This window comes from Acinonyx jubatus, chromosome C1, assembly GCF_027475565.1.
Source record: "Acinonyx jubatus isolate Ajub_Pintada_27869175 chromosome C1, VMU_Ajub_asm_v1.0, whole genome shotgun sequence".
In the NCBI taxonomy this organism is placed as follows: domain Eukaryota; kingdom Metazoa; phylum Chordata; class Mammalia; order Carnivora; family Felidae; genus Acinonyx; species Acinonyx jubatus.
Window position 1 is genome coordinate 155,950,143 of NC_069381.1, and position 27,184 is coordinate 155,977,326.

Here is a 27,184-nt window from a genome sequence, read left to right on the forward strand (position 1 = left end):
ACAAAAAAACAAAACAAACCCCAAGATACAAGTGTAAAGTGTTCTTCCTTCCCCATCCACTGTCTATTTGCCTGTATTCCTAATTCCCCTGCCAGACTCGATCACTGTGAAACTAGTGAAAAAGAACTGTACCAAAGTATGTTACTGTGAAATTTTAGAGCTGCAGACATAAAGACCCAGAAATCTTTCAGAAAGAGAGAGAAAAAAGTAAAACACAACGGATCACATAAATAGGCTGAAGACTCTAAATGACATCATACTTCTCAATAGCAATACTGGAAGCCAGATGATTATGAAACTATGAATATAAAATTCTGAATTCTGAACCAGAATTCGATATCTAGTCAAACTATAAAGCAAATGTGATTTTAAATGATAACCTTTTCAGATAAGAATTTTTAAAATTGACCTGTATACCCTTTGTTAGGAGGTTACTTGAAGATATATTTCAGCAAGATGGAGAAGTAAACCAAGAAAGAGGAAGGCATGTGATTCAGGATATGGGAGCCTCAGCCCAAGAAAGTAACCCAGGGAAGTGCAAGAATGACTTCTGGGCAGGAGGCCTAGAGGGCAAGCAGCCCAGAAGGAGAAGGATGGAGAACTCTGGATGGGGGAGCTCTAAAAAAAAAAAAAACAATAATGTAGATAATTTGATATTATTTAGATGAATATTTGAAAACTAACATCAATATACATTTGACGGAACTTATGGAACATGTGGGAAAAAACATGGTGTACAGCCATCAAAGCAAATAAATACACAATTATTTTAATCACAGAAAAACATTTATGCAAGCAAAGAAATATAATCATAGTATATACTGTTTGGCTCTTCAGAGAACAATATTTATATAATAATGATAATGATTTAGCTATAATTGTAACACAATTATTTTAGAGGAAGGAGAGAATGGGAAGAGAACAGTGTTAGAAAAGAACTCAATCCTAACTACCAGGGCAGAGAGACAGAAAATGTCTAAAATTGATAAATCAAGATCTATATCTTTTTCTTTAATTTTTTTTTTAGCCATTATTCATTTTTGAGAGACAGAGAGAGACAGAGCATGAGCGGGGAAGGGGCAGAGAGAGAAGGAGACAAAGAATCCGAAGCAGGCTCCAGGCTCTGAGCTGTCAGCACAGAGCCCAAGGCAGGGCTTGAACTCACGAACTGGGAGATCATGACCCGAGCCGAAGTCAGACACTCAACCGACTGAGCCACGCAGGCACCCCAAGATCTATATCTTTAGAAGTTGATATATATTTTTAAAAAAGGGGGGGGCGCCTGGGTGGCTCAGTCGGTTAGTCGTCCGACTTCGGCTCAGGTCATGAGCTCATGGTTTGTGGGTTCAAGCCCCGCATCAGGCTCTGTGCTGATGGCTCAGAGCCTGGAGCCTGCTTCAGACTCTGTGTCTCCCTCTCTCTCTGCCCCTTCCCTGTCTCTCTCTGTCTCTCAATAATAAATAAACATTAAAAAATAAAAAAAAAAGAACTTGGTATATATTTTTAAAATACACAATTATTTTTTATTCTCATGTTGGTTAAAATACAGTGTAGTCTTGGCTTCAGGGGTAGAACCCAGGGATTCATCACTTATATAGGACACCCAGTGCTCATCCCGACAAGTGCCCTCCTTAATGCCCATCATCCACCTCTCCCACCCCCCTCATCCCCCACCCCCTTCAACCCTCAGTTTGTTCTCTGTATTTAAGAGTCTCTTATGGTTTGCCTCCCTCTCTGTTTTTATCTTATTTTTCCTTCCCTTCCCCAAAGATCATCTGTTACCTTTCTCAAATTCTACATGTGACTGAAATCATATGATATTTGTCTTTCCCCGACTGACTTATTTTGCTTAGCATAATACCCTCCAGTTACATCCACACTGTTGCAAATGGCAAGATTTCTTTCTTTTTGATCACTGAGTAGTATTCCATTACTAAAATATACAGATTATTTGGAATATAATTTCATATCAGAACAAACAGCTAAAAGAACCTGGAAGTGGTTATTACCAAGCAGAAGGGGTAAAGCAAAGAACGGCTACTCTTCTTTTAAGCCTTTTGGTAGTGTTTGATGTTTTAATTCTGTGAATGTAGTAAGAATAAAAACTAATTTTAAAGAAAAGAATGTAAAAAATTACAAAATAAAGTGAGTTGCAATAGAAACAAAATAACTATTACATTTATCAAGCACTAATTCTTAGCAGTGTCGCAGACACCAGACACATACCGCTCCACTCATTCCTCACAACTCTCATTTTGAGGATAAGAAAATGCATTCACTTGAAAGAAAGTCTAATTCTCTTTTCTCTTTCTTGTTCATTCATGAGAGCACATCCACATAATTTCAGAGCAAATGTAGCCGCCCCAAAAATATACTTAAAAACCCAATTCAATAGCAACTTGTTTTCAACATTATTATTGATAAAAAATACGTTAAAAGTTAGGCATTAGACATTATACATTTTTTTGAAGAGATATATTTTCAACTTACAAAAAACAGCCTTCTGCTTTCATTTATCTCTTCTTTTCTCTTTTCTAGTTTTTTCCTCATTTCTATTTCATGTAATGAATTCTGTCGCCTTATTTCCTCTGCATCCTTTTCTTCATGTTTTCTCCTTCTTTCTTCTTCCTCTTCATGTTCCTTTATTCTAAAGCAAAAGAATAACTATAATCGACAGCAAAGCAGAAAAATAGGTTATATTTTGAATACATGAGTGAGATTCCACCCTGGGATGATGTGAAGCTGTGGGGAAACTAGTGAATTTCTTTGAGGACAAGAAGGGAATATATAAAGAGCAGTGATGAAAGCCAAATCCAATCTTGCTAAGATTGCCAATATTTTCCTTTCTCTGAAATTTGTTTCATTGCTGACCAAAATGAAGTCCTACACTAGATTCAAATGTTCCTTTGAACATTTGAATGTTCAAGTTAATTGAATGTTCAAGTTAATTGAATGACAGTATAGTGGAATAGTGACATTATTTTACAGAAAAGTCCTTAATCCCTAGTGTTTCTCACTAGTCAGCACTAGACAATGGTACCTAACCTATGGGTCTAGCCTCTCAGGAAATGGGTTTCCTTACCCAACTAGCCACTTTGCTGATCACTCTTTCTCTAGTCCACATCCACTAGCTATAGTGCCTTCTGAGTGGTAAGCCACACAGGGCTTATGTGTGAGTTCTGCAGAGATCCTGGAACAGCTTCCTTACTGCGAGGCTGTGATCTGTGAGGTTTAGCTCTAGCTCTACCTCTTTCACCCACCTTCCCAGCCCTACCACAATCAGTACTTTATTGCAGACTCTGAGTGCCCCCATCTGGCAATTAATCCTCTGCATACTAACAAGGCTGTTCAGCCTAAGATGTCTAGTCTACTTGCTCATGCATTCTTGTCAGTCAATCAAGTGTGCAGGCTACTCTGCCACCATTCTTTATCTGCTGTCTCTATTTTTTTTTTTTCTTCCTGAAAGGTAGGCACAGGGAAGATCAATAATACACTTAGACAAAAATATTGAGGAATAAACCTTTCAAATGCACCTGATCCAAAAGAATATTTTCTTGGAATCTTATCACTCATCTTCAGAAGGGAAAATTCTGTTCCCCGTGCCGCGGAGGACTACACAGTTAAATAAGATGGTAAGTTCACTTTGGTATTATTAAGCCAATGGAGGACAGGAGATTCCCAGTTGATTCATCTGTACAGAGTAAGCAGCTTTGGAGCCACAATCATTTTCCTGAGGAGGAGCTAAGAAAAAAGTCATTGTTGTCTACAGCTAAACCAGGTTTACAATTGCCCTAAAAATATTAATTTTCAAAAATGTTTTATTGTTTAGTTCGTTAGAATTCTTAGAAGCAAAGAAGATTCTTTGAGCTGGTGAGAAGTCTACGGGTGAAGAATGGTAGAACAAAATTCCATACAGAAGGAAAAATATGTGGGAAGGCCCTGAGGCGAGCAAAAGTTTGACAGGTGCTCAAGGCCTGGAAGATCAGTATGACAGAAACACAGTAACTAAGGGGACGGAGTGGTAGGTAAGGAGGTTTAGAAGATGCAGCTAGATCACACGAGGCTTAGCAGGAGATGGTCAAGTTTCCATTTTATTTGTTTGTTTATATTTTTGAGAGAGAGCACGAGTGAACGAGGCGCAGAGAGAGGGGAGAGAGAGAATCCCACCAGATGCAGGAAGGGATGGAGAGTGTGGATCCCGGAGTGGAGCTAGAGCTCACCCAAAAGGGGGACTTGAGCTTACCCAAGAGCAGGAACTCACCACCTGTGAGATCATGACCTGAGCTGAAGTCTGATGCTTAACCTACTGAGCCACCGAGGCACCCCTCCATTTTATTTTAAATGAATGGAAAGCTATTGAAAAGTTTTAGGTAGGAGAACAATATGATCATTTTTTTAAAAGCTTATTTATTTATTTTGAGAGGGTCGGGGAGCCAAGAGAGAAGGAGAAAGAATCCCAAGCAGGCTCCATGCTGCCAGCACAGAGCCAGATGTGGGACTCAAACTCACAAACTGTGAGATCATGACCTGAGTTAAAATCAAGAGTTGGACACTTAACCAACTGAGCCCCAGCTGCCACAATATGATCAATTTTTAATAAAATCTCTCTGGATGATGAAAGAAGGGGTTAGGAAGAGAGAATAGTAGGCCAGTTAAGAGGTTGACACAATAATTCATGGGACATGAGGACTAAGATGACAGCGTAACTTTAAGATTCATTTTGGAGAAAAAATTCAACATGAATTGCTGATAGATTTGATGTGGGAAATAAAGGAACATGAAGAATCAAGGTGTATTTCTAGGTTTCTGATTTGGACAACTGAGGGTTAGACAAGGGTGTCACTAGAATGTCCACTGTGGGGGTGGTGAATAAATACTTTCCTGCTAGACATTTTAAATTTGAGATATCTATGAGACATCAAAATGGAGGATGTCTTAAACGCAGTTGTATGTGAAGCTGGGACCCAAAGGAGTGGTCTGGACTGGAGTTATAAATTTGTAAGTTCTTAGATTTAGGGTGTGTTTTTAATCCATAGGAATTTTAATCAGTAGGATGTGATCACTTAAGCCCTCCTTTCTCTTTGCTTTTTCCCTAGATGATCTTATCCAGGGGAAAGTCAAGCAAACTATCCTGTAATGATTTTCCCTTCTTCTGGGAAGTTGATGAGATTAATAGGAACTGAGTTGTTCTTAAGCAAGTTCTACGGGCCCCTTCCTAGAGAAAGTCTTACCTAGAAGGAAATAGAATTATATGCAGTATCTACAGATACTGTTAAATTTCTTTTCAATAATTATGTTTAAGGTTCTTGGTCAAAATCCCTCCATGTGGGGATTTTGGTGTCACTAGAGTCCCTCATTTGCCCCATCCTCATTATGCCCACTGGGCTGTGAGCCACAGGCAGATTCTTACACTGCTCAAAGCCCAAAAATGGACTAGAATGACTAGGTCTACAGCCTAGAGATTGTTCTAAAAATGTGTGAAAAATCTCACTTTCAGGCACAGGGCAGCAGCTGTACAGTGTGTTTTGGTTAACCATTACTAAGTAATTACCCCCAAACTTAGTGGACTAAAACAATAAATGTTTACTATCTCATACCATTTCTGAGATTCAGGAATCTGGGAGTGGCTTAGCTAGGTAGTTCTCCAGAGGTTGCAGTCAAGATGTTAGTTGGAGCAGTAGTCATTTAAAGGCTTGACTCAGGCTGGAGAACCCATTTTTACATATCTCTTGACATGAGGCCTCAGCTCCTTGCTACATAGACCTCTCCATAGAGCTGCTTTAGTGTCCTTACATCATGGCATCCTCAGGAATGAGTGATCCATGATAGGAAGGAGGAAGCCACAATGCCTTTTATATGCTAATCTCTCTCAGAATGTCACACATCATCATTTCTACTCATTCTCTTCATTGGAAATGAGTTACTCTGTATAGCCTGCACTCGAGTGAGGAAGGAATTAGACTCCATCCTCTGAAGAGAGGAGTATCAAAGAATGTATGTACATATTTTAAACCACCACCAGGTAATACCTGAATAGCACTTGGTAATACAATTAATAGGGCATTCAAAAGAGTCTTGCCTCTCGATATCCTCCAATTTCCTTTTTTTGGGTGTGTTAAAATATGGTCTTTGTTCAAAGTGGAAAGTCATTACAAATTTTGGCCTACAAGGCACACCATGACCTGGCCCTTGCCTCTTTCCAATCTCATCTTTAACATCGCCCTCTTTGCCCTCTTACTATAGTCATCTTGACTACTTGTAGCTACCCAAATACACCATACTCTAACTAACTTCTGGCCCTTCACCCATGTTATTTCCTCTCCTTAAAATACTTCTCCATTTCCTATTCGCATGACTTATTCCTACTCAGTTTTCACAATTCAGTATGAACTGAGATGTCCATTTTATATGCTTCCACACATCCTGTACGTATATTCATCAAGATATCTACTATCATGCTGTAATTATTTGTTCCATGTTTATACCTCCTCCCCAGATTGTGAACTTTTTAAGAAAAAAGACAATTGCATTCATCTTCACAGTCTCAGTTACTAGAATAGTGGCTGGCAAGTGGAGATTGTCCGATAAATGTTTATAAAAATGAATGGATGACTGGATAAATGAATTTACTAATAAATGAGTAGCCTATCTTAAAAAATTTTTCCCCTGAATAGACTCTTATCATTCAAGAAAGCAGGAAGAAAACTTTCCTTCTTTTCTCTTTTTCTACCACATGGTCCTCTGTATCCACTCAGATCAATACCAGTGTTAGTATTCCAGTTCTATTGTTAGCTTAAAGAGGCTTTTTATGGGCTGATTACCATTCCTAACAGTATTTTAAGTGCCATGCATTCTGAGTTGTATAAAACTGATACATGAATCAACATTCAACAGAATATCACTGGTGATAATTTTGTGAATTCGTATACTTAAAAAACCATTTATAATAAATAGATTTGCATTTTCCTTTGTTGTTTTCAATTACAGAATTGAATATTTCTTAATAAATTTAAGACATAAGACTTCTGAAACCAAATTGGGAACCCAAGCCCACGTGTCAAATATCTTTCCCTCCTAACTCCCCACAAAGCAATCAGCAGAACAGAAGAAATTCTACACCACTACAAGAAACTGAATAAAGCCAAGTCTTAGCTATATGCTTGAGTTTCCAAGAGATTTCAACAAAAAAACAGGGCACTTGAGAATGCAGTGAGGATAAGTAATACTTGGCCATCATCCACAAAGACAGAGTGTACCATGAAAAGGAAAGGAATTTATGCTGAACCTGGTCAACATCTCCTAGACTGCACTGAAGATAAACCAAAGAAACAACCCAAACAAGCATTAAACCTGCTGGAACTTCTAATCTATTGCCAAAGACCACATGGAAAGGAGATCCTGTGGCCTTAACACAGTCTACATGCAAAGGCTATAGGTGGATGGCCTGTGAAGTGTTAGTACTTGCCAGGTAGATTCCTGGAGATCAGTCTGCTACCTGCAACAGCCAACATAAGAGATATTTTTCAAAGGTGACTCACTGATCAAATATTTGCCTCCTTCTGCCAATGGCTCTGTCTCTAACTTGCATAAACCCTTGGATCTCTACACTGACAAAGAAAAACATTACAGTAAGTCCAAAGCTTTCCCTTCTCTTTTTACTAGGGGCTCAAAGGACTGAAGAATACACACTTTGGCAACACATACATCCTAAGAATTGATATCTATGTCACTCAGACTGTAAGAAATAAATATATATAGGCCTATAAGAATATATATATGTATGTATATACATACATATATATATACGTATATATATGTATACATGTATATATATGTATACACACACACACACACACACACACACACACACACACAACCCAAAACCATAATAACAAAAAGAGACAGATCACATCAAAGTAAGTATATTCTAAATATGAACCTACACAAGAGAACAATGGAGTAAACAATTTATGGTAACAAAAATGAAAGCAGATGAATATTTACACATGAAACAATAACCTGCCTCACTAGAAATAAAAAAGAAATATAAATTAAAAGATACTATTATTTGGTCCATTAAATTCTTTAAAAAGTACTGTCCAGAATTGATTATAACATAAAGAAAAAGGTATCAGATATCATTGATTACACACTTAAAATCCTTTTCAGAGGGCAATTTGGCAGTATCTCCCCACATGTAAAATCCAAGCTCAGTTCAAGAAATCTATCCTACATAAATACATCTTTGCACAAACGTTACAAAATAAATATGGTCAGGGATGTTTATTTACCATAGCATTGTTAGAAATGGAGGAGGGGAAATCCAAATTTCCCTCGATAACAATATAGTTAAATAAATAATGGTACATTCTTTGTGTACAATAGGATTATTTGAAAAGATGTGACAGATCCTTATATTATGGCAAAAAAGATATTCAAGGTATATTGTTGAGTGAAAAAATGAAGACACAGAAAAATACAGTGTATAATATCCATGGTAAAAAATATATAAACATACTTAAATATGTCCTGCATATAAATATTAGTAACTATAATAAAACATTCTGAAGGGATAGTCACAAAACTTTAAATAATGGCTATTTGTGAAGAGGCAAATGGGATTTAAAGAGACATTGAATAGGGTGTATATGAAGATAGGCTTTTTAATTTTACTCCAAATTTTGCTGTTTTGAATTTTAAACAGGTATATATTCATTTATTATTTGCAAAATTAAAAAAAATAACTTTGAAGAGTAGCAAATATATGCCCAAATGTTAACAGTACCTACTCTGGATTACAGAGTTTCTAGTGATTTTAATTTTCATTTTGTTTGATCATATATTAATGATATGGTTAAATACAAAAATTATTTTTTCTTTAAAAGTAGAATATTGTTTAAATTTTTTGATATATTTATGCACATTTAAACTATAAAGAAACTGGTAAGCCTTACACCGGCGAAACAAGGTGGCTGATAGACAAGGAACAGACTATTCACTGAATCCCCTTCATGCCTTTTCCTATTTGCATGTATCAAGTATTTAGAAAAGTAAATAAAATTATGCACAAATGCAATCCCCTCTCCTGATATATATATAGTAGCTACTTCTTTAAAAAGTTCAGGTTTGGGGCACCTGGGTGGCTCAGTCGGGTAAGTGTCCGACTCTTGATTTTGGCTCAGGTCATGATCTCACGGTAAATGAGACTGAGCCCTGCATTGGGCTCTGTGCTGACAGTTATGAAGCCTGCTTGGGATTCTCTCTACCTCTCTCTTTGTCCCTCCTCTGTCATGCACACATGCATGCTCTCTCTCAAAATAAACATTAAAAAAAAAAAGGTTCGGGTTTGATTTCTATTTACTGACATAGCAAGAGCTCATGATACTGTAAGTGAAAAAATATACAATGATACTGTTGATCCAATTTCATTTTCTAAAGAGTATATATTCTCAGAAAAAAAAGTCTGTATCAGTCACTCAATGATTGTCAGGGGCTGAGGGTAAGGAAAAGAACTTAGTTCAAAGGGGCATTAAGGAACTTTTGGGATGATGAAAGTATTCTGTATCTTGATTTAGGGGTGGTTATACAGCTATCTGCTTTCTAAAAGGTGAATTTTATTAGTAAATGTAAATTATAGTTCAATGAATCTGACTCCCTCTACCACTACCACCAAAAAATGTCTGTATGGCTATATACCAATATACCAAAACGATAACAGATTATTGTGGTAGATTAGATTACCGCTCAAAAAGATTCACTCTCTCACTTCCCACTTCCATAGGAGTCTATTTCTCTGTTCCATGGTTGTTTGGCTTGGCCATGTGATTTGCTTTAGACTTACAGGAGACTAAGTGTATTTCCTTGACTTTTGCCTTTGAGTTTAGCCATGTACTTGCAAGCTCAGGCTCATTCCTTTACATCCCTGTCAATACCATGAGAAAAGTTTCCCTGTACCTCAAAAATGAATACACATGGAACAGATCAGAGCTATAGTCATAGCAACAAGCAAGCCCAGACAGCCCTGTAGTTTGAAGAAAAGCTGTGCAGCCAATCCCAACCAACCTATGGATGCATGAGAAAGAAATGTTTACTGTTGAATGCCACTAGATTGTGTGCTTGTTTGTTATGCAGCATCATTGTGACCATAGTAACTAACATATTATCTCTGGGTAAGAGAGTAATAGTGATTTTTTAACTTTCTTTGTAGTTTTTCTACTTACTAAGTATTACAGCATTATACTTCTATAATCAGAAAAAAAAGTTTTTATGAGAAAAATGAGATACAAAAAAGGTAATTTCTATATACATACTGTTTTAAATGATCATTGGCAAGAGCCACTCTATCTCTGCGTCGTTTTTCTGCTTTTTCTTGTTCTTCTTTAAAAGCTTTTTCAATGTTGAGTTTTAATTGTTCTTCCCATTTTTTATCTGATTTTATTTTATTCTTTTGGGATTCAATCTGTGCATCACGTTCTTTCATAACTCTACTAAGAAGAAGTCCTGACTACAAAAAAAAAAAAATTGTGGCATTTTAAGGAAATAAAGTCTAATTATTTATGTAAAGAGATATGTTAAATATATAGAGAAATGCAAGAAAACGCAAGTAGTACATGAAACTTTTTCACTCTTTCTGTCTGGTAAAATTGATATTGCTTTGCATATTCAATAGCCTTTTTCCTTTCTCCTTGTTTGTATATTGCTTCCTCCACATCAAGATTTTGTCTTTCTGCCTCTATTTCTTCATCACGCTTCTTTTTGGCTTCAAGTTTCTGTTCTTTCATCCCCTGTAATAAGAAAAAAACAGTCTTCTGTCTTCATTTTTCAATTTAATTTTACAAAATTTCACATTGCATATAATGAAATATGAGTCTTTCATTATGAGTCTTTGTTATATTTGCATATATCATTAATAAAAAAATATGTTACACTTAGAAGCTAATATTTTAATTAAGCTTTTGGGTAGCTAACACGTTTACATGGTTCAAAACACCAAAACATTTTTGTAAAAAATTTTTTAAAGTTCATTTATTTATTTTGAGAGAGGCAGAGACAGTGGGAGTTGGTGAGGGGCAGAGAGAGAGGGAGAAAGAGAATCCCAAGCAGACTCCACATTCCTAGCACAGAGCCCAATGCAGGACTCAAACCTGCAAAATCGCAAGATCAAAATCAAGAGTCAGATGCTTAACTGACTGAGCCATCCAGGTGTCCCCAAACCCCCAAATATTACAAAGGTATACAGTGAAGCTCTCCCTCCAATCCTAACTTCCATCAGCAATCTCTAAGATAATCACTATTGGTTTCTTAGTTTGCTTCCAAAGTTTCTTTTTTAAGTTTATTTTGAGAGAGACAGAGACAGTGCCAGTGGGGGAGGGGTAGAGAGGGGGGCGGAGAGAAAGAGAATCCCAAGCAGGCTCCGCACTGTCAGTGCAGAGCCTGACACAGGGCTCAAATTCAGGAAACCTCAAGATCATGACCTGAGCCAAAACCAAGAGTTGGACACAACCAATGGACCCACCCAGGTACCTCCAAAGCTTCTTTCTATATTTACTAAAAAAAATATATACTTACTATATATATTTACTATATATATATATATATATATATATATATATATATATATATAAAACTATTTTTATTCCTTTAAATAACTACTTCTATCCAATGCGTCATGTCAGATGAGGTCTTTCTTCTTCTTTATGAGTCATACTTTTGACAACCTTAAGGAAACCTTACTTACCCTAAAATCCTGAAGATATTCTATGATTTATTTCAAAAGTTTTACTGTTTTACTTTTCACATTTAGGTCTTTAATCCAGCTGAAATTCATTTTTGTATATTCTATATGGTAAGGATATAATCCCATTTTTTCGTATGCCAATTATCTCAGTATCAGTTATTGAATTCCTAATCCTTTCCCTTCTGATTTGAATGACATTTCTGTCATATGTCAAGTTCCCATATATAACATGTGACTGTTTCTAAGCTCTCTCTTCTGATCTACTATTTTATCAATCTCTGTGCCTACAAAAAAAAAAAAAAAAAAACCAGCTTTTACTACTACATTTCTACCACATTTACTATATTTCTTCTTATTCTTTAACATCTGTAGAGATGTAAAGTATTATATGGCATATTCCACTCCAGAGACTTCTTCAAAATCAAGATTTTTAGAGTATAATTTACACACCCTCTTTTAGTGTACAGTTTTACAAATGCATCGTCACTTATAGAACAGTTCCATCGTCTTCCCCAAAAATACCCTCACGCCCTGTTATAGCGACCACTACCCCTGTCTGCAGCTGCTGGCAACCACTGATCTGTTTTCTTTCCCTACAGATTTGCCTTTTTCAGAATGTAATATATGTAATACGTGATATCAGTCATGATTTAATTCTTCCCTCTTCGAGAAAAAAGAGACTAAATTATGAATCTTGTTTCTAAAGCAAGGTACCAAAAGCTTTCTGTGCCCCTTCCCACAGTTGGGAGAAAATATTTTTGAATCAAATATCTAATAAAGGACTTGTATTCAGAATATTTTAAAACTTACCTAAACAAAATAATAATAAGAAAACAAACCCAGTTTAAACACGGGCAAAAGATTTGAATAAACACTTCTCCAAAGAAAATATGAAAATAAGTTCATAAAAAGATGTTCAACATCATTGTAATTAGAGAAATTCAAATTAAAACTATAGTAAGATACTACTTCACACCTATTAGAATGTCTATAATTAAAAAGACTGACCACAGCAAGTTGGCAAGAATGTGGAGAAAATAGAACACTTACACACTTCTTACAGGAGTGTAAAATTATAACTACTTTCAAAAACAGTTTGGACGTTTCTTACAAAGTTAAATATGCAGCCATCATATTATTCAGCCATTCTACCAAGATATTTACCCAAGAGAAGAGAAAGTATATGTCCACAAATAGATTTACACATGAATGTTCATATACAGCTTTATTTATAATAGCCAAAAACTGGAAACAGCTCAAATACCAACATTTGGTTGATGTCAAACCATCGACAATTAAATAGATAAATAAATTGTGGTCCATTCATATAATAGAATACTACTACTCAGCAATAAAGATGAACAATTGGTACACACAACAACATGAAAGAATTCTGAAAGGATTTCAAAAAATTATGCTGAGCAAAATTTAAAATAGAAAATAGTGCAGGGGCACCTGGCTGGTCAGTCGGTGGAGCATGCAACTCCTGATCTCAGGGTTGGAGTTCAAGACCCACGCTGGGTGTAGAATACTTAAAAATAAAATCTTGAAAAAAAGAAAGAAAGCAGATAAGCTGCCTGGAGACAGGGGCAGGAAGGAGTGAGAAGGTGTAAATCAAGTATGGGGAAACTTGTTTTGGTGATGAGTATGTTCATTATCTTAATTATAATGATTGTTTCAGGGGTGTGTAAATATGTCAAAACTTAGCAAATTGTACAACTTTAAATATGTCTATTTTATTGTTTGTCACTTCTAAATAAAGCTGTTGAAAATGTGCTTCATAGCATTTTTATGATTTTTAAAAAATGTTTATTTTTGAGAGAAAGAGAGAGAGAAAGAGAGAGAGAGAGAGAGTGCAAGTGCATATGCACGAGTGGGGGAGGGTCAGAGAGAAAGTGGGGATAGAGGATCCCAAGCAGGCTCTGCCCTGACAGCAGAGAGCTCGATGCAGGGCTTGAACTCATGAACTGCGAGATCATCACCTGAGCCAAAGTTGGACACTCAACTGACTGAGCCACCCAGGTGCCTAGCATTTTTTATAATATTTTACACATAAAAAATATTTATAAAATGTACAAAGAAACAAGAGTGAGTCTTCAGTACATATGTATTCCTGGGTGATTAATACTTACTGCGTATGTATTAGTCCAATGTTTTACCACTTCTTGGGATCGGAAATGCATTTCTTTCTTTGCCTTTCTTTCTGTACGAAGGCATGCTGCTTCTCTTGTCAAACTGTCAAGGCTATCTCGAATCCTTTTCCACTCATTGTGTGGAATTATGGTAACCTGCCGGAGATCGACCTTGCTAGGTAGAAGAGGTGGATAGAGGACTTGATCTTCTTCAGAGTTCTTTATTTCTAATAAATTTTAAAAAATAAACATTAAAGACTTTCAAGAGTTTAAATATTTTTTTCTCAGACATTTCTATATTGTCATGATACCGGAAATTCTTTTAAATAATAATTTTATTCTTATTATTTCAAGGACAGCTGGGATTAAGTGGAAAGTATAGAAGAACTTGAAATCAGAAGACAGATTTGAGTATTTGCTTGGTCATTTCCTTACTCTGTAAACTTAGGCAAGTCATTTAAATTCTTGGAGCCTTAGTATCAAATCTTTAAAAGTTGAGATCAATAATACCTACCCCAACAGGTTGTTATTAAAGCTTTTTTAAAAAAATGACCAAGCAGCAGTCTATAAATGGATAATTTGGGGGATAATTTGGAAGAAAATCTTTTGGAGTTGTAGACATTGTGATTGACTCTATTCAATCCCTTCCTAATTGAGTAGTGGCAATGTAATTTGGAGAACTGAATACAGTCTCAGGGTGGGCCTCATTAGTTAAACAATACTTGTATCTCCCTTGGCAACAGTTATTTCTGTAATAAGCAAACAAAAGGAAAAGAGATTTATTTGAGACTTTTATTTTTATTATTATTATTTTTTAAATTTAAATGTTTTTATTTAGTTTTGAGACAGAGAGAGACAGAGCATGAGCAGGGGAGGGGCAGAGAGAGAAGGAGATACAGAATCTGAAGCAGGCTCCAGGCTCTGAGCTGTCAGTACAGAGCCCAATGCGGGGCTTGAACCCACGGACTGTGAGATCATGACCTGAGCTGAAGTCGGACACTTAACCGACTGAGCTACCCAGGCCCCCCTATTTGAGACTTTTAGAAAAGTTCTTCCTGTTCTTCTGGGAGAGACATCTGAGAGTGACTCTCCAGCTAGATATGAACAAGGAAGTATGAAGACCAGATAAGCAGCATCCTATGACCACAAAAGGAAGTAGCCTTATGATAAAGCTGTTACTGTGAACCACAAAGAAAAAACAAAGGGGGAACATGGGGCAATGAGGATCTCATTATGATGCTAGATCAATTAGACCTGAAACCTGGAGTTCCTGTTATATGAGCAAATAAATGTCCTTATTTTTAAACATGATTGAATTGGGTATTCTATATATGAATTAAAAAGCATCCTAAATGAACATACCACGTATGAACTATGTAAATCTACACAAAATTACTTTTTTTAATGTTTATTTATTGTTGAGAAAGAGAGAGTGCGAGCAAGGGAGGGACAGAGAGAGCGAGGGAGACAGATGATCCAAAGCTGGCTCCACACTGATAGCAGCAAGCCCAAAGCAGGGCTTGAATTCATGAGCCATGAGATCAAGACCTGAGCCAAAATCAGTCACTCAACCGAGTGAGCCACCAAGGTGTCCCTGTAGACAAAAGTATTTAACTCTCTAATTCCTTAATTGCAAAATGGAGATATTAATAGGACCTATGTTATATGGATGATGTGAGAATTAAATGAACTTGTGTGTGCAAATAATTGAGAATGTGTGGCACACAAAATATTCTCAATAAGCATTAGCTATTAATATGTTTACTATTATTATTATTAGATGAAATGAAACAAAAGTACAGAGAAAAGCAAAAGCAAGAAATCACATAGCTCCAGAAAGAGATGAAGATACTGAGAGAAAAGCTGCCAGGATCAATTAGAGTCTTCTTGGGGTTTGAATTAAAGTTGATGGGACTGAGCAATTGGTTGCTGAAGTAAAGAGTGAATTTAGAACTACAGGTACCATCTTGCCTATCACATACCAAGTCCCCACCTAGAGAATAAAGCTAAGCAAAGCTGATAGATAGAATAGTGTCCTGGATCAAGTTATATCTAAATTCAGCTATATGTAGGTCTATGTGTAGGTCAGCTATGTGTAGGGTAGGTCTGCCAGCAATGAATTTGATATTTTTGTTTACCTGGAAATATATATATATATTTTAAAGTTTATTTATTTATTTTTGAGAGAGAGAGAGAAAGCGCAAGCTGGGGAGGGACAGAGAGAGAGAGGGAGAGAGAGAGAGAATCCCAAGCAGGTTCTGCACTGTCAGAGCAGAGCTCGATGTGGGGCTCAAACCCACAAACTGTGAGATCATGACCTGAGACAAAGCCCGATGCTTAACTGACTGAGCCACCCAGGACATGGAAATATTTTAACAGTTTTCATGGATAAAAAATCTTTAAGTCTTCTTCAGTTAATACCTTGAATATGTCAACCGTCTGTCTTCCGGCTTCCATAGTTTCTTAGCAGAAATCAGCTAACAATCTTATTGAGGCCGACTTTTATGTGTTGCATTTGTTCTCTCTTGCTGCTTTCAAGATTGTCTTTCCCTTTGTCTTTTGACAGTTTGATCATGATGTGTCTGGTTCTGGATCTGTTTGAGTTTATCCATTTTAGAGGATCAATGAGCTCTTGAACGTATAGATTAATGTTTTTCATCAAATTTGTGAAGTTTACAGCCATTACTTCTTCTAACCCTTTCTCTACTCTCCTTCTAAGACTCAAATTATATACATCTTGGTATACTTGTTGGTGTCCTATATTTCTCTGAGGATCTGCTCATTTCTATTCATTCTTTTTTTCTTTCTATTCCTTAGACTGGACAATCTCAATCAATATATGATCAAGTTCTTTGAGTTTTTTCTTTTGCAAGCTCAAATCTGCTTTTGAGCCCCGCTAGTGAATTTTTCATTGAAACTATTGTGCTTTTCAACTCCAAAGTTTCTATTTGGTTTCTCTTTATAATCTCTATCTCTTTATTTATATGCTCTATATTGTGAGACAACATTCTTAATACTTTCCTGTAGTTCCTTTGACATTTAGTTCTTTGAACATATTCACAGTAACTGTAAATTTACAAAAGAAACTGTTTAGTAAGTCTAACGTGGGCTTCCTCAGGAACAGTTCCTATTCAAACTTCTTTCTTATTTTTTAGCATGCTTTGTCATTTTTGTCGAAAGTTGTAAATTTTAAATAACATGTGGCAACTCTAGATATCAGATTCCCCACACACCCAAAGTTTGTTTTTATTGCTGTTGTGGTTTGTTTAGTGATTTTCCTGAACTAAATCTGTAAAGTCTGTATTCTTTGCTGTATGTGGCTTTTGGAATCTCAGCTTGGTTAGCTTAAATGTCAGCTAATAATTGGACAGAGTTTCCTTAAATTAAGCTTTTAAAAAAAATTTTTTTTTATTTTTAAGAGAGACAGAGACAGAATGCGAGTGGGTTAGGGGCAGAGAGAGAGGGAGACACAGAATCCACAGCAGGCTCCAGACTCCAAGCTGTTAGCACAGAGCCCAATGCAGGGATGGAACCCACAAACTGTGAGATCATGACCTGAGCTGAAGTTGGACGCTTAACCAACTGAGCCACCCAGGTGCCCCAGAAGTTTCCTTAAATTAAATTTAATTTCCTTAAATAAATCTCCCAGCCTTTGCCAAGAAACTCTCTGTGAGTGCTGGAGCATGACTTCAATGCTCAGGCAGGTAGTTTACAACTCTGTCTTAGCCTTTACTTGTTTCTTGCATTGAGCCTCAAATTTAGCTAGAGGTGAAAGCTAAATTCTCAGGTATTTCCTGGGCATGTGTATAGCACTATGCATGCATTTGTCCTTCTGGACTCCCAGGAATATGTAGGGAGCTTCTCAAAGCCCTTTATGGACATCTCATTTCCCAGGTGTTCTTTTAAAGTTTTTGGTCAGCTTGTTTACAACCAACAGTGATCACTACTTCAGGCAGTTGTGATGTTTAAAAAATTGTCAATGATTGTTTTAACAAACATTCCCAGTGAGCTCTGAGTCAGGTAAAATAAAATTAAGCATTTTCAGTAGGATTTTCCAGGGAACTGTGAGACAGGTAGAATAATAGTTATCTAAAAAAAGGCTGTGGAGAGAATCCAATCCTTTCCTTCCCCCTCCACAGGTTACTAAGCCACTGGCATTCACTGTGGTTGCAGTGGTTTTCTAGACTTCCATGGGGCTAGGAAAAAAGTATGGGACAAGAGCAAGTTAAAATGCCAAAAAACTTACTGTTGTTACCAAGATTCAGCTATTCTTCCTGATAAAACACTCTTCAATTGTTACAAGCCTTTGGTTAATCTCCTGAGTTCTAAAGAAAAAAAATTTTGGTTTTGACGATTTTTGTCAGTGTTGTTTTTAAAAATAAAATTTTTTAAAGTGGGCTTTACACCCAACATGGGGCTTGAACTCACTACCCCAAGATCTAGTCATATGCTCTTCTGACTGAGCCAACCAGGTGCCCCGGGGTTCTTTTCGATTTAATAGAGAAGAGGATTTTTGGAGATCCTTATTCCACCATTCTGGCTGATGTCATTCCATTAAATCTTTAGATAATTATTTGTTTTACAGATAGTTGTCTACATATCTGAACCCCTCTCCTACTTCATACACTTCTAAATGTAAATTATAATTTAGCAGTGAGGCTCAGATAGGAACTTTTGGACCAAGTGACACAAAACATTTTTTAAAACCTTTCACATAAATCTAAGTCTTTTATAGTACTGTGTATGTAAGAAAGTATGTGAGAGTAATAGTTGTTGTTGTTGTTGTTTTTTCACTATATGTCACATGGTTACTGTCTCTCTCCTACATGTCAGGACTTCGTAAGTCCTTCACTGCATAAATACCCTGTAGTGTCCACTGGAGGGATAATGGCTGGCTCTCACTCTGCATCTGGCAGAACGAGGCTCTACTGCTACAAAAGCTCAGGTGATGACATGAACTCAGTCCAAACTCCCAAGGTTCTGGTGGTCATCATTGCAACATTAATTGGGAATTTACATACTTAAGAAAGCAAAATCATTCAAATTGTTAGAGTTCTTTAGATGTCCCCCTAGGCTACTTGTATTCAAAAATCAAACTTTTATAACAAGTCACCTAGATTATAATACCTAAGTAGCATTATTTTTTACACTCCTTCACTTTAGAGATGAGGAAATTGAGACATTTCCATGAAAGACTTTCCTAACAGCACTCAGTAGGTTCACAGCAGGGTCAAGATTCTAATGAGGTCATTGATACTTCCAAAAGATATTCCAATTCACTCAATGAATAACAAAAGCTTAAGGGAATTCAGCAAATACCAGACACTTGGAACTGCAACTACACAGCTCAAGGCTCAGACCAGCTGGTCAAGTGGGAGTCTCTAACTTCTCTTTCCTCCGCTCCTATTTGTAAACTTTTCTCACCTACCCAATCATATGAAGACAAAACTGTTCATTTACACAGAGCCCAACGATACCCATGGGGATGCTTTGGATTTGGTGCAGCCCATTTCAAAAAGTAACCTAAACTCTGATTTGGCACCCTTGCCTCTTACCGTATGCCTGGAGGCCAGAGCAATCCCTGTGCCTGGAGAGGCGAGTTTAGCTCACCTGTGTTTTCCTTCGCCTGTCCAGAGCGCCTTCCGAACCGCACCAGCATCTCTGACGACATGCCCTTGGCGCTATCTGGCTTTCCAAGCTACTCCGAGGCGGGGAGTGTAGGAGTCCTGCTGGTCTAGTGTTAGCCAAACTGTGCGGTTGCTTAGCAACGCCGCCGGAAGTGACGAGGGCGCCGCCACCGAGGAACGGTGAACGCACTGCAGTCCGCCTTGGGGCCAGCGAACCCCGGATGCGCCTGCGCAGGAAGTCGAGGCTCAGCGTGCGGGTGGGGTGCCTCTCGCGGGCAGGCACAGGAACAAGGTCGGAGGGCAGAGTCCGCGGAAGCGGCTCGGAGGCCAGGACGGCTGCCGACGTCTGGGTTGGCGAGGAGCCCTGGGGACCCGGCCCGGCCTGGTGCTCCCAGCCTCATCCAACGCGATCCTCACGGGAGATGACCCCCAACGAGGTGCCTGCACCTACGTTCGGGGCGGGCCGGCAGGTGTGTGAGAGAGCGAGGCCTATGCTTGGTGTGTGCGGCCCACCGATCTCCTCGCGGGTGGAAGGTGGAGGGCAAAGGCCTCCCTTCCAGAAAAACCCAGAGATTAATTGACAGAAAATCTGTTTGTAAAGACTTTGGCTTCTAAGCCATGATCCGAGCTAGATGAAGCTTATATTTTAAAAAAAATTAAAAAAAAAAAAAAAGGAATGTTAAAACTTGGATGTTGTGCCGGAACATTGATATTAGGATCTTTAAGATCCTTCAAATTGCTTATTAAATACAGTATAGTAAATTGAATGCATTTGTGGGACCAGCCAGACCACTAAGGGCACAAAAATCTGTTAAGAGTGGATGCAGGCTTGTTTTCAGAAGATCCTTTTCTGACACATCGAGGTACAAATGATATCATTATAAGCTAGTTGGCTAGGACACCTACACATTAGGCACCAAAGTAGAGTCACTCAAAGTGAAAGGAGGTAAGATTTTTAATCATTAAGGTTCTAACACATAGTTGTCCTGTTTTTCTTCAGGTTTTCTATCAGAGGTACCACCATAATGCTGGTAAGTATGAAAAGATTAATAAAATATTTGTTGACAGAAACTAGCTTTTGCACATACAGCGTTGGTGGCGTTGGTGGTTTTTTTGGAAGCATAGTTGTAAAAATGTCAAGAACTCGGAAGAGTCAGAGATTTTATCCTGCTTGCGCGCTAACAACTTAGCCTGCGACAGTTTTGTAGAAGACATAGACCCCTAGAGCACAGATGAATTACTTACAGCGGTGGCAGTAGCCAGAATATTAGCACTGTTGCCCCACTTGCCACAGGGTGATGCAAAGAGGCAGAAATCGCCTGCACTTGGAGTGTGTTGCATTACAGGACCGGAACCCTGAGCTTAGGGAACCATAATGTTTATTATAGTGAACATTAAGCATGCCTTTCAGTATATATGCATTTTTGACAGCACAGCCCAGAGCATAGAGTGCTGAATGCCTTGCTTGTAAGGCATCTAGAAACAGTAGAGACCCATAGAGAATTGCCTCCGAACAAAAATTCTCTGGAATTTTAACTCAATAGGTTACAGAAAGTATTGAATCATATAAAATTTAGTGTCAGTAATTTGCCTGTTTGACATGATAGTCTGATATCATTTGACTTCCTACACCTGGTTCAACTAACTCATGGATATTTATAGCTAAGTCTATCTAGAGTTAGTTACTTATCTGCTGACCTCCACTCTTGTTGTTGTTGTTATGAAATTAAGGTATTATTTGCACTCTGATCTGAAACAGTTTAAATTATTCTGGGGACAAATTATTACAAAACCAGTGTAGAAAAAGAATGCACTGAAGTTGAGGCACCCATGATCTTACCATTGTACACATAGGCTTTTTTAACTTTTTTAAACAAAAATGGGACTATACTACTGTATACACTGTTTAGTGACTTGTTTAATTTGAACTGAACATCTTAGCTTTTACTGGCTAAATAAATACTCCATTATCTGGCTATCATATCTTATTTAAGCAGTCCCCAATTCTCAGATATCTATGTAGTTTCCAGTTTTCATTATTGTTAAAGACACATAGGCTATTGTTAATCACTGGAAACATTGCAGATATACCAAATATATCCTGTTCATGCTTTTGGAGAGAATAATCAATAACTGCCTTTGGAATTTTAACATTGTATTCAAAATAGATTCATATTCTTTTTTTTTTTAATTTTTTAATGTTTATTATTTTTGAGAGACAGACAGACAGAACACAAGTGGGGAGGGGCAGAGAGAGAGGGAGACAGAATCTGAAGCAGGCTCCAGGGCTCGAATCCACGAACCTTGAGATCATGACCTGAACAAAGTCAGATGCTTAACTGACTGAACCACCCAGGAGCCCCAAAATAGATTCACATTCTTAAAACTAAATTTTGGTGCACATCCTTAAGTTTTGGAGACATTTCTATTAAAGTATAGCACTAATCTTTGAAAGTTTATTGAAACAGAATGTGGTACTTGTCTATTATTTAACAAGTAAAAAGAAATGATGAAATCTGGAAATCTCAGCATAATCAGCCTAACAATTGTGTTTATATCCACTGGATAAAAATCTATATTCACATAACATTTCCTGTTTTATATTTAAGGTTTTTGTTTAACCAAAATTTTGTTTCTCCTATTTCTAATAGGTGACTTTCTGATATAAGAGAAAACAGTATAGTTAGAAAACATAAATTTAAAAATACCTTAAATACTTTTATTAATTTTAGGAGTTAAGAAGTCTCTGTTTTTTGCTCCAAACCAGAAGACTTTGTTCCCTGCATATAGAGTAGGGGTACTGTTGGTTAGAAACTGGCTGGTGTTTAAAACTGAAGATTGTCATGACTATTTAACCTAAGCTCTATTCTGAGCTAAAATTAATTGTCTTGGAAATACTAAGTCAAGTAAGTATTTTTAATAAAAGTTTATGTTGAGTGGTGACAAGAAACTAATAGAGGGGCTCCTGGATGGCTCAGTCAGTTAAGTGTCTGACTTTAGCTAAGGTCATGATCTCACAGTTCGTGGGTTCAAGCCCTGTGTCAGGCCCTGCACTGACAGTGCAAAGCCTGCTTAGGATTCTGTCTCTCCCTCTCTCTGCCCCTCCCTGACTTGTGCTTTCTCTTTCTCTCAGAATAAATAAATAAACTTAAAAAAAAAAAAAAAAAACAACTAATAGAAAAAGATCCGAAATTAAGAAAAGTACACCTTCAGGTAGAAATTAATAGTCAACAGCAGAACTATGTTAACTTCAAGTTTATGATATATCTTATTACTTTGAGGTTAATAGTTCAGGAATTTAGGTTACTTGTGGCTGATTAAATCTAGGCTTGAGACAGTTTTCAACCAATGAGTTACATTTGAAAATTTTTAAAAATTATAAACTCAGAATGCTTGAAAAGCATGTTTAATTTAAAGTGTGCCTGGAGTGTAGTACTAATGTGTTTGTCCACTCTGCCTTATTGCTGATTATTATGTTGTTTTGTGAGAGAGTGAATTCTGCACTTAAATCCCTGGCAGCCAATCAGAGATACCTGGATTAGATATTTAGAGATACAAGGATCCAGAGTATCAGAATATTATATACTGTCTAAATTTAAACACAACAGGAGATACCCTTCTAGGTTAGTTGTTCTCCAGATACCCTAAATTGAGAGACAGAATACTTACTCCTGTTTGAGCCAACAAGCTCTATTCTCAATTTTACCTACTAGATATCTATTGTTATAAGCCAGAGAATATATGTGGTTAAATGCCATGTTTTCCATTAAAAAAAGATTTTTTTTTTAAGTTTTTATTTATTTTGAGAGAGAGAGCAAGCAGGGTAGGGGCAGAGAGGGAAGGGAGAGAGACAATCCCAAGCAGGCTCCACACTGCCAGCACAGAGCCTGATGCGGGGCTCAAACTCACCAACCATAAGATCATGACCTGAGCCTAAATCAAGAATTGGACGCTTAACTGACTGAGCCACCCAGGTGCCCCCATGTTTTCCATTTCTAATTTATCTCTTCTTTTTCTTATTGCTGGGGTTCTTCACTTTTCTTTTTAGGATTTCTTTTTTTTTTTTTTAATTTTTTAAATTTTTACTTATTTTTGAGACAGAGACAGAACAGGGGAGGGTCAGAGAGAGAGGGAGACACAGAATCTGAAGCAGGCTCCAGGCTCCGAGCTGTCAGCACAGAGCCCGACACGGGGCTCGAACTCACAAACCTTGAGATCGTGACCTGAGCCGAAGTCAGACGCTTAACCGACTGAGCCACCCAGGTGCCCCTCTTTTTAGGATTTCTTGTTAAAACCTCAGAATGGTCACAGATGTGGTATTAGGGTTAGTGTGTACTTTGAGACTAATGAATGTTTTCATGTAATTAAGCATCTTTTTGTCAAAATGATCTATCTAGTATTTATTTTTAAACTGATTGATAAGAGGGGTCCCTGGCTGGCTCTGTCAGAGGAGCATGTGACTCTTGATCTTGGGGTCATGAGGTTGAGCCCCATGTTGGATGTAGAGATTACAAAAAATAATCTGAAAAATTAAATTTGAAAAATTAAAAAACAGTGGGGCCTGGTTGGCTCAGTCGGTTAAGTGTCCGACTTTTGCTCAGGTCATGATCTTACAGTCAGTGATTTCGAGTCCCCCACTCACACTCTGTCTCTTTCTCTCTCAAAAATAAATGAACATTAAAAAATTTTTTTTTAAAAAGAATTTTTTTAATGTGTATTAATTTTTGAGAGAGAGAGAGAGAGAGAGAGAGACAGAGTGTAAGCAGGAGAGGGGCAGAGAGAGAGGGAGACACCAAATCTGAAGCAGGCTCCAGGCTCTGAGCTGTCAGCACAGAGCCCCCTGTGGGGCTCGAACTCATGACCTGTGAGATCACAACCCAAGCCAAAGTCAGACGCGCAACCGACTGAGCCACCCATGTGCCGCAACATTAAAAAAATTCTTTAAAAAATATTTAAAATTTGTAAAAATAAACTGATTATTTTTACATTAGAGTATGGTACTTTAAGCATGAACTAGAGTGTCAAGCAGACCTGAGTCCAAATTCTAGCTCTTCCACTTAACTAATACTTAACCAACTTAACTAACACTTAAGCTTCAGTTTATATGTCTCTAAGATGAAGTTAATTTCTACTTAATAGGGTGATGAAATTAAGTGAGATGATGAAATTGTAAAGTTCTTAGTCCAGGGCCTGGTGTATTGTGGTATCTTTAAAAATATTAGTTACACTGAAAAATTTGTTGTTGTTGTTGTTTACACTAATTGTAGCTTCTCTTGGGTATTCTTTATAACTGTCTTTTTTACATAATTTTTATACATACTGTCTGTTGACCAGTTTAGTTTTTCCTTTTCTCTTGAGATTTATAATTAATGACCTTCAGTGTCATTTCATGAAAACAGAGAATTAAGTAATTGTCATATCATAAGCAATGTGATTTTTCACATATACCCAGATTATTTGGTACTCTGGAACTAAACTATCTAAAGACAATATAAATAAATGTGAAAATTGTTAACAAAAGTTACTTCTAGTCTGGAAGAATGGAATTGACTCCCAAGTTTAAGTAATTTGTTTAGAATTCAAGTACAGCATCAAGCAACCATTTAGTTATAACACTGGCATTGATGACTTCAAGCTAAATACGTTTTTTAGGAAAATTATTCACATTTTTGCAAGATTTCATAGTAAGTTAAATTTCGTCAGAATTTTTGTCAGTATACAGAGAATTTATATTTTACATGATGTGTTAATATGAGGATTACTGTAAATATTTCAAACTAATTTGTGATTGATAATTTAAAGACAATAAGAGTGATTAGCCTACTTATTTTCTGTCTTAAAATTTTTCTAAATTAGACTGTAAGAGAGTAATTATTTCATTATTCCTCTCATTGGCTTACTCTGTAGTTTAATTCTGAGTGCTCAAAGAAGCATCCCCACAGAAACACAATAATACTGTGAGTATCCTTTTAGATAATCTGTTTCCATTTACCTAAAATACATATGAACTTTACTTCTTAGGGAAAAGTGCTTAAATGATGGTCTTAAAATGCGTAATCATTTTAACTTGTTTATTAGAACCTGTGTGTTAGCAGATTAACAGTAATGTTTGTTAATAGCTAAATATGTAAATAGTATGTTTAGGAAATAATATTTCTTCTTTTTCAGGATAACCCAAATTTGCTTTTGGAACCATGAAAATTTTGCTCGTTTTTGACTTTGACAATACAATCATAGATGATAATAGTGACACCTGGATTGTACAGTGTGCTCCAGAGAAAAAGCTTCCTATTGAACTACAAGATTCTTATGAAAAAGGATTTTGGACAGAATTTATGGGCAGAGTCTTTAAGTATTTGGGAGATGAAGGTGTAAGAGAAGATGAAATGAAAAGAGCAGTGACATCAATGCCGTTCACTCTGGGGATGGTGGAACTTTTGAACTTTATAAGGAAGAACAAGGATAAATTTGACTGCATCATTATTTCAGATTCAAATTCAGTCTTCATAGATTGGGTTTTAGAAGCTACCGGTTTTCATGATGTATTTGATAAAGTGTTTACAAATCCAGCAGCTTTTGATAGCAATGGTCATCTCACTGTGGAAAATTACCATGCACATTCTTGCAGTAGGTGCCCAAAAAATCTTTGCAAAAACGTAGTTTTGGTAGAATTTATAGATAAACAGTCACAGCAGGGAGTGAATTATACACGAATTGTTTATATAGGTGATGGTGGAAATGATGTCTGTCCAGTAACTTTTTTAAAGAAGAGTGATGTTGCCATGCCACGGAAAGGATATACTTTACAGAAAACTCTTTCCAGGATGTCTCAAAATCTTGAACCCATGGAATCTTCTGTTGTAGTTTGGTCTTCAGGTGTTGAAATAATTTCTCACTTACAATTTCTAATAAAGGACTAATATACGAACAATTGAAATGTGTATCAGTTAAGGTTGGGTACAGCAGCATAAAACTAAAATCTCAAATACCAGTGGCTTTAAAAGATTTTTTTTCCCTCTCACTTAAAAAAATTTCAGAGGTAAGTATCAAAAGGCTGCTGTGGTGCTCTACCAACCTCAGCATTTGGCTCCTATCTCATGTTTCAAGATTGCTGTTCGAGCTCTGTCCCTTGCATCAACACTGTAGCCAGCAAGAAGGAGGGCAGTGAGTGAGAAGTTTGTACCCTTACTTTTCTTTGGCCGGAACTTAGTCACAGTGCTCCAGCCTAACTGCGAGAAAGGATGAAAAATGTATTATTCCGGATGACCATGTGCCTGGGGAAAATTGGGGAAAAGAGAAGTACAGAATTGAGGTAGGTGTAATTGGTGTCTCTACTACTGGTGGTTGATAGATAGATTGTATTTTTAAATTTATTTCCAGAGGGAGTAAGTAGTCATATATTTTACTTTATTAGATACTTACTTCAAAAGCATGTCCAGTAGTTACAGAACTTAAAAATAAGCCTGATACCTTATTCCTATAAGAATAAAAGGCTCCTGGGGCGCCTGGGTGGCTCAGTCAGTTGAGCGTCCGACTTCAGCTCAGATCATGATCTCACGGTTTGTGAGTTCGAGCCCCGCATCGGGCTCTGTGCTGACAGCTCGGAGCCTGGAGCCTGCTTCCAATTCTGTGTCTCCCTCTGTCCCTCTCCCCGCATGCTCTGTCTCTTTCTCTCAAAAATAAATAAA

The 27,184-nt window shown here is 37.1% G+C and overlaps 2 protein-coding genes across 3 annotated transcripts in view; one reads left to right on the forward strand and one right to left on the reverse strand.

Moving 5' to 3' along the window:
- Positions 1-19,644, reverse strand: part of CFAP210 (cilia and flagella associated protein 210) — a 36,300-nt gene extending 16,656 nt beyond the window's left edge. Inside the window, exons 1-5 of the mRNA XM_015085990.3 lie at positions 19,480-19,644; positions 13,870-14,096; positions 10,611-10,784; positions 10,311-10,504; positions 2,491-2,647 (exon numbers count right to left, since the gene is read on the reverse strand). Coding sequence (XP_014941476.2) covers positions 2,491-2,647; positions 10,311-10,504; positions 10,611-10,784; positions 13,870-14,096; positions 19,480-19,540 — 813 coding nt within the window. The 5' untranslated portion in view covers positions 19,541-19,644. The remainder of the gene's footprint in view (positions 1-2,490; positions 2,648-10,310; positions 10,505-10,610; positions 10,785-13,869; positions 14,097-19,479) is intronic.
- Positions 19,645-19,987: 343 nt separating this feature from the next.
- Positions 19,988-26,427, forward strand: PHOSPHO2 (phosphatase, orphan 2). Of its 2 annotated transcripts, none has more exons than XM_027055538.2 (2): positions 19,988-20,442; positions 25,665-26,427. In XM_027055538.2, exon 2 carries the CDS (start codon positions 25,691-25,693, stop codon positions 26,414-26,416), a length of 726 nt encoding a protein of 241 aa, XP_026911339.1. In that variant the 5' UTR covers positions 19,988-20,442; positions 25,665-25,690; the 3' UTR covers positions 26,417-26,427. The 2 variants fall into 2 exon arrangements, with proteins under 2 accessions (XP_026911339.1, XP_026911338.1); XM_027055537.2 differs by lacking the exon at positions 19,988-20,442 and adding an exon at positions 25,360-25,453.
- Positions 26,428-27,184: the final 757 nt, after the last annotated feature.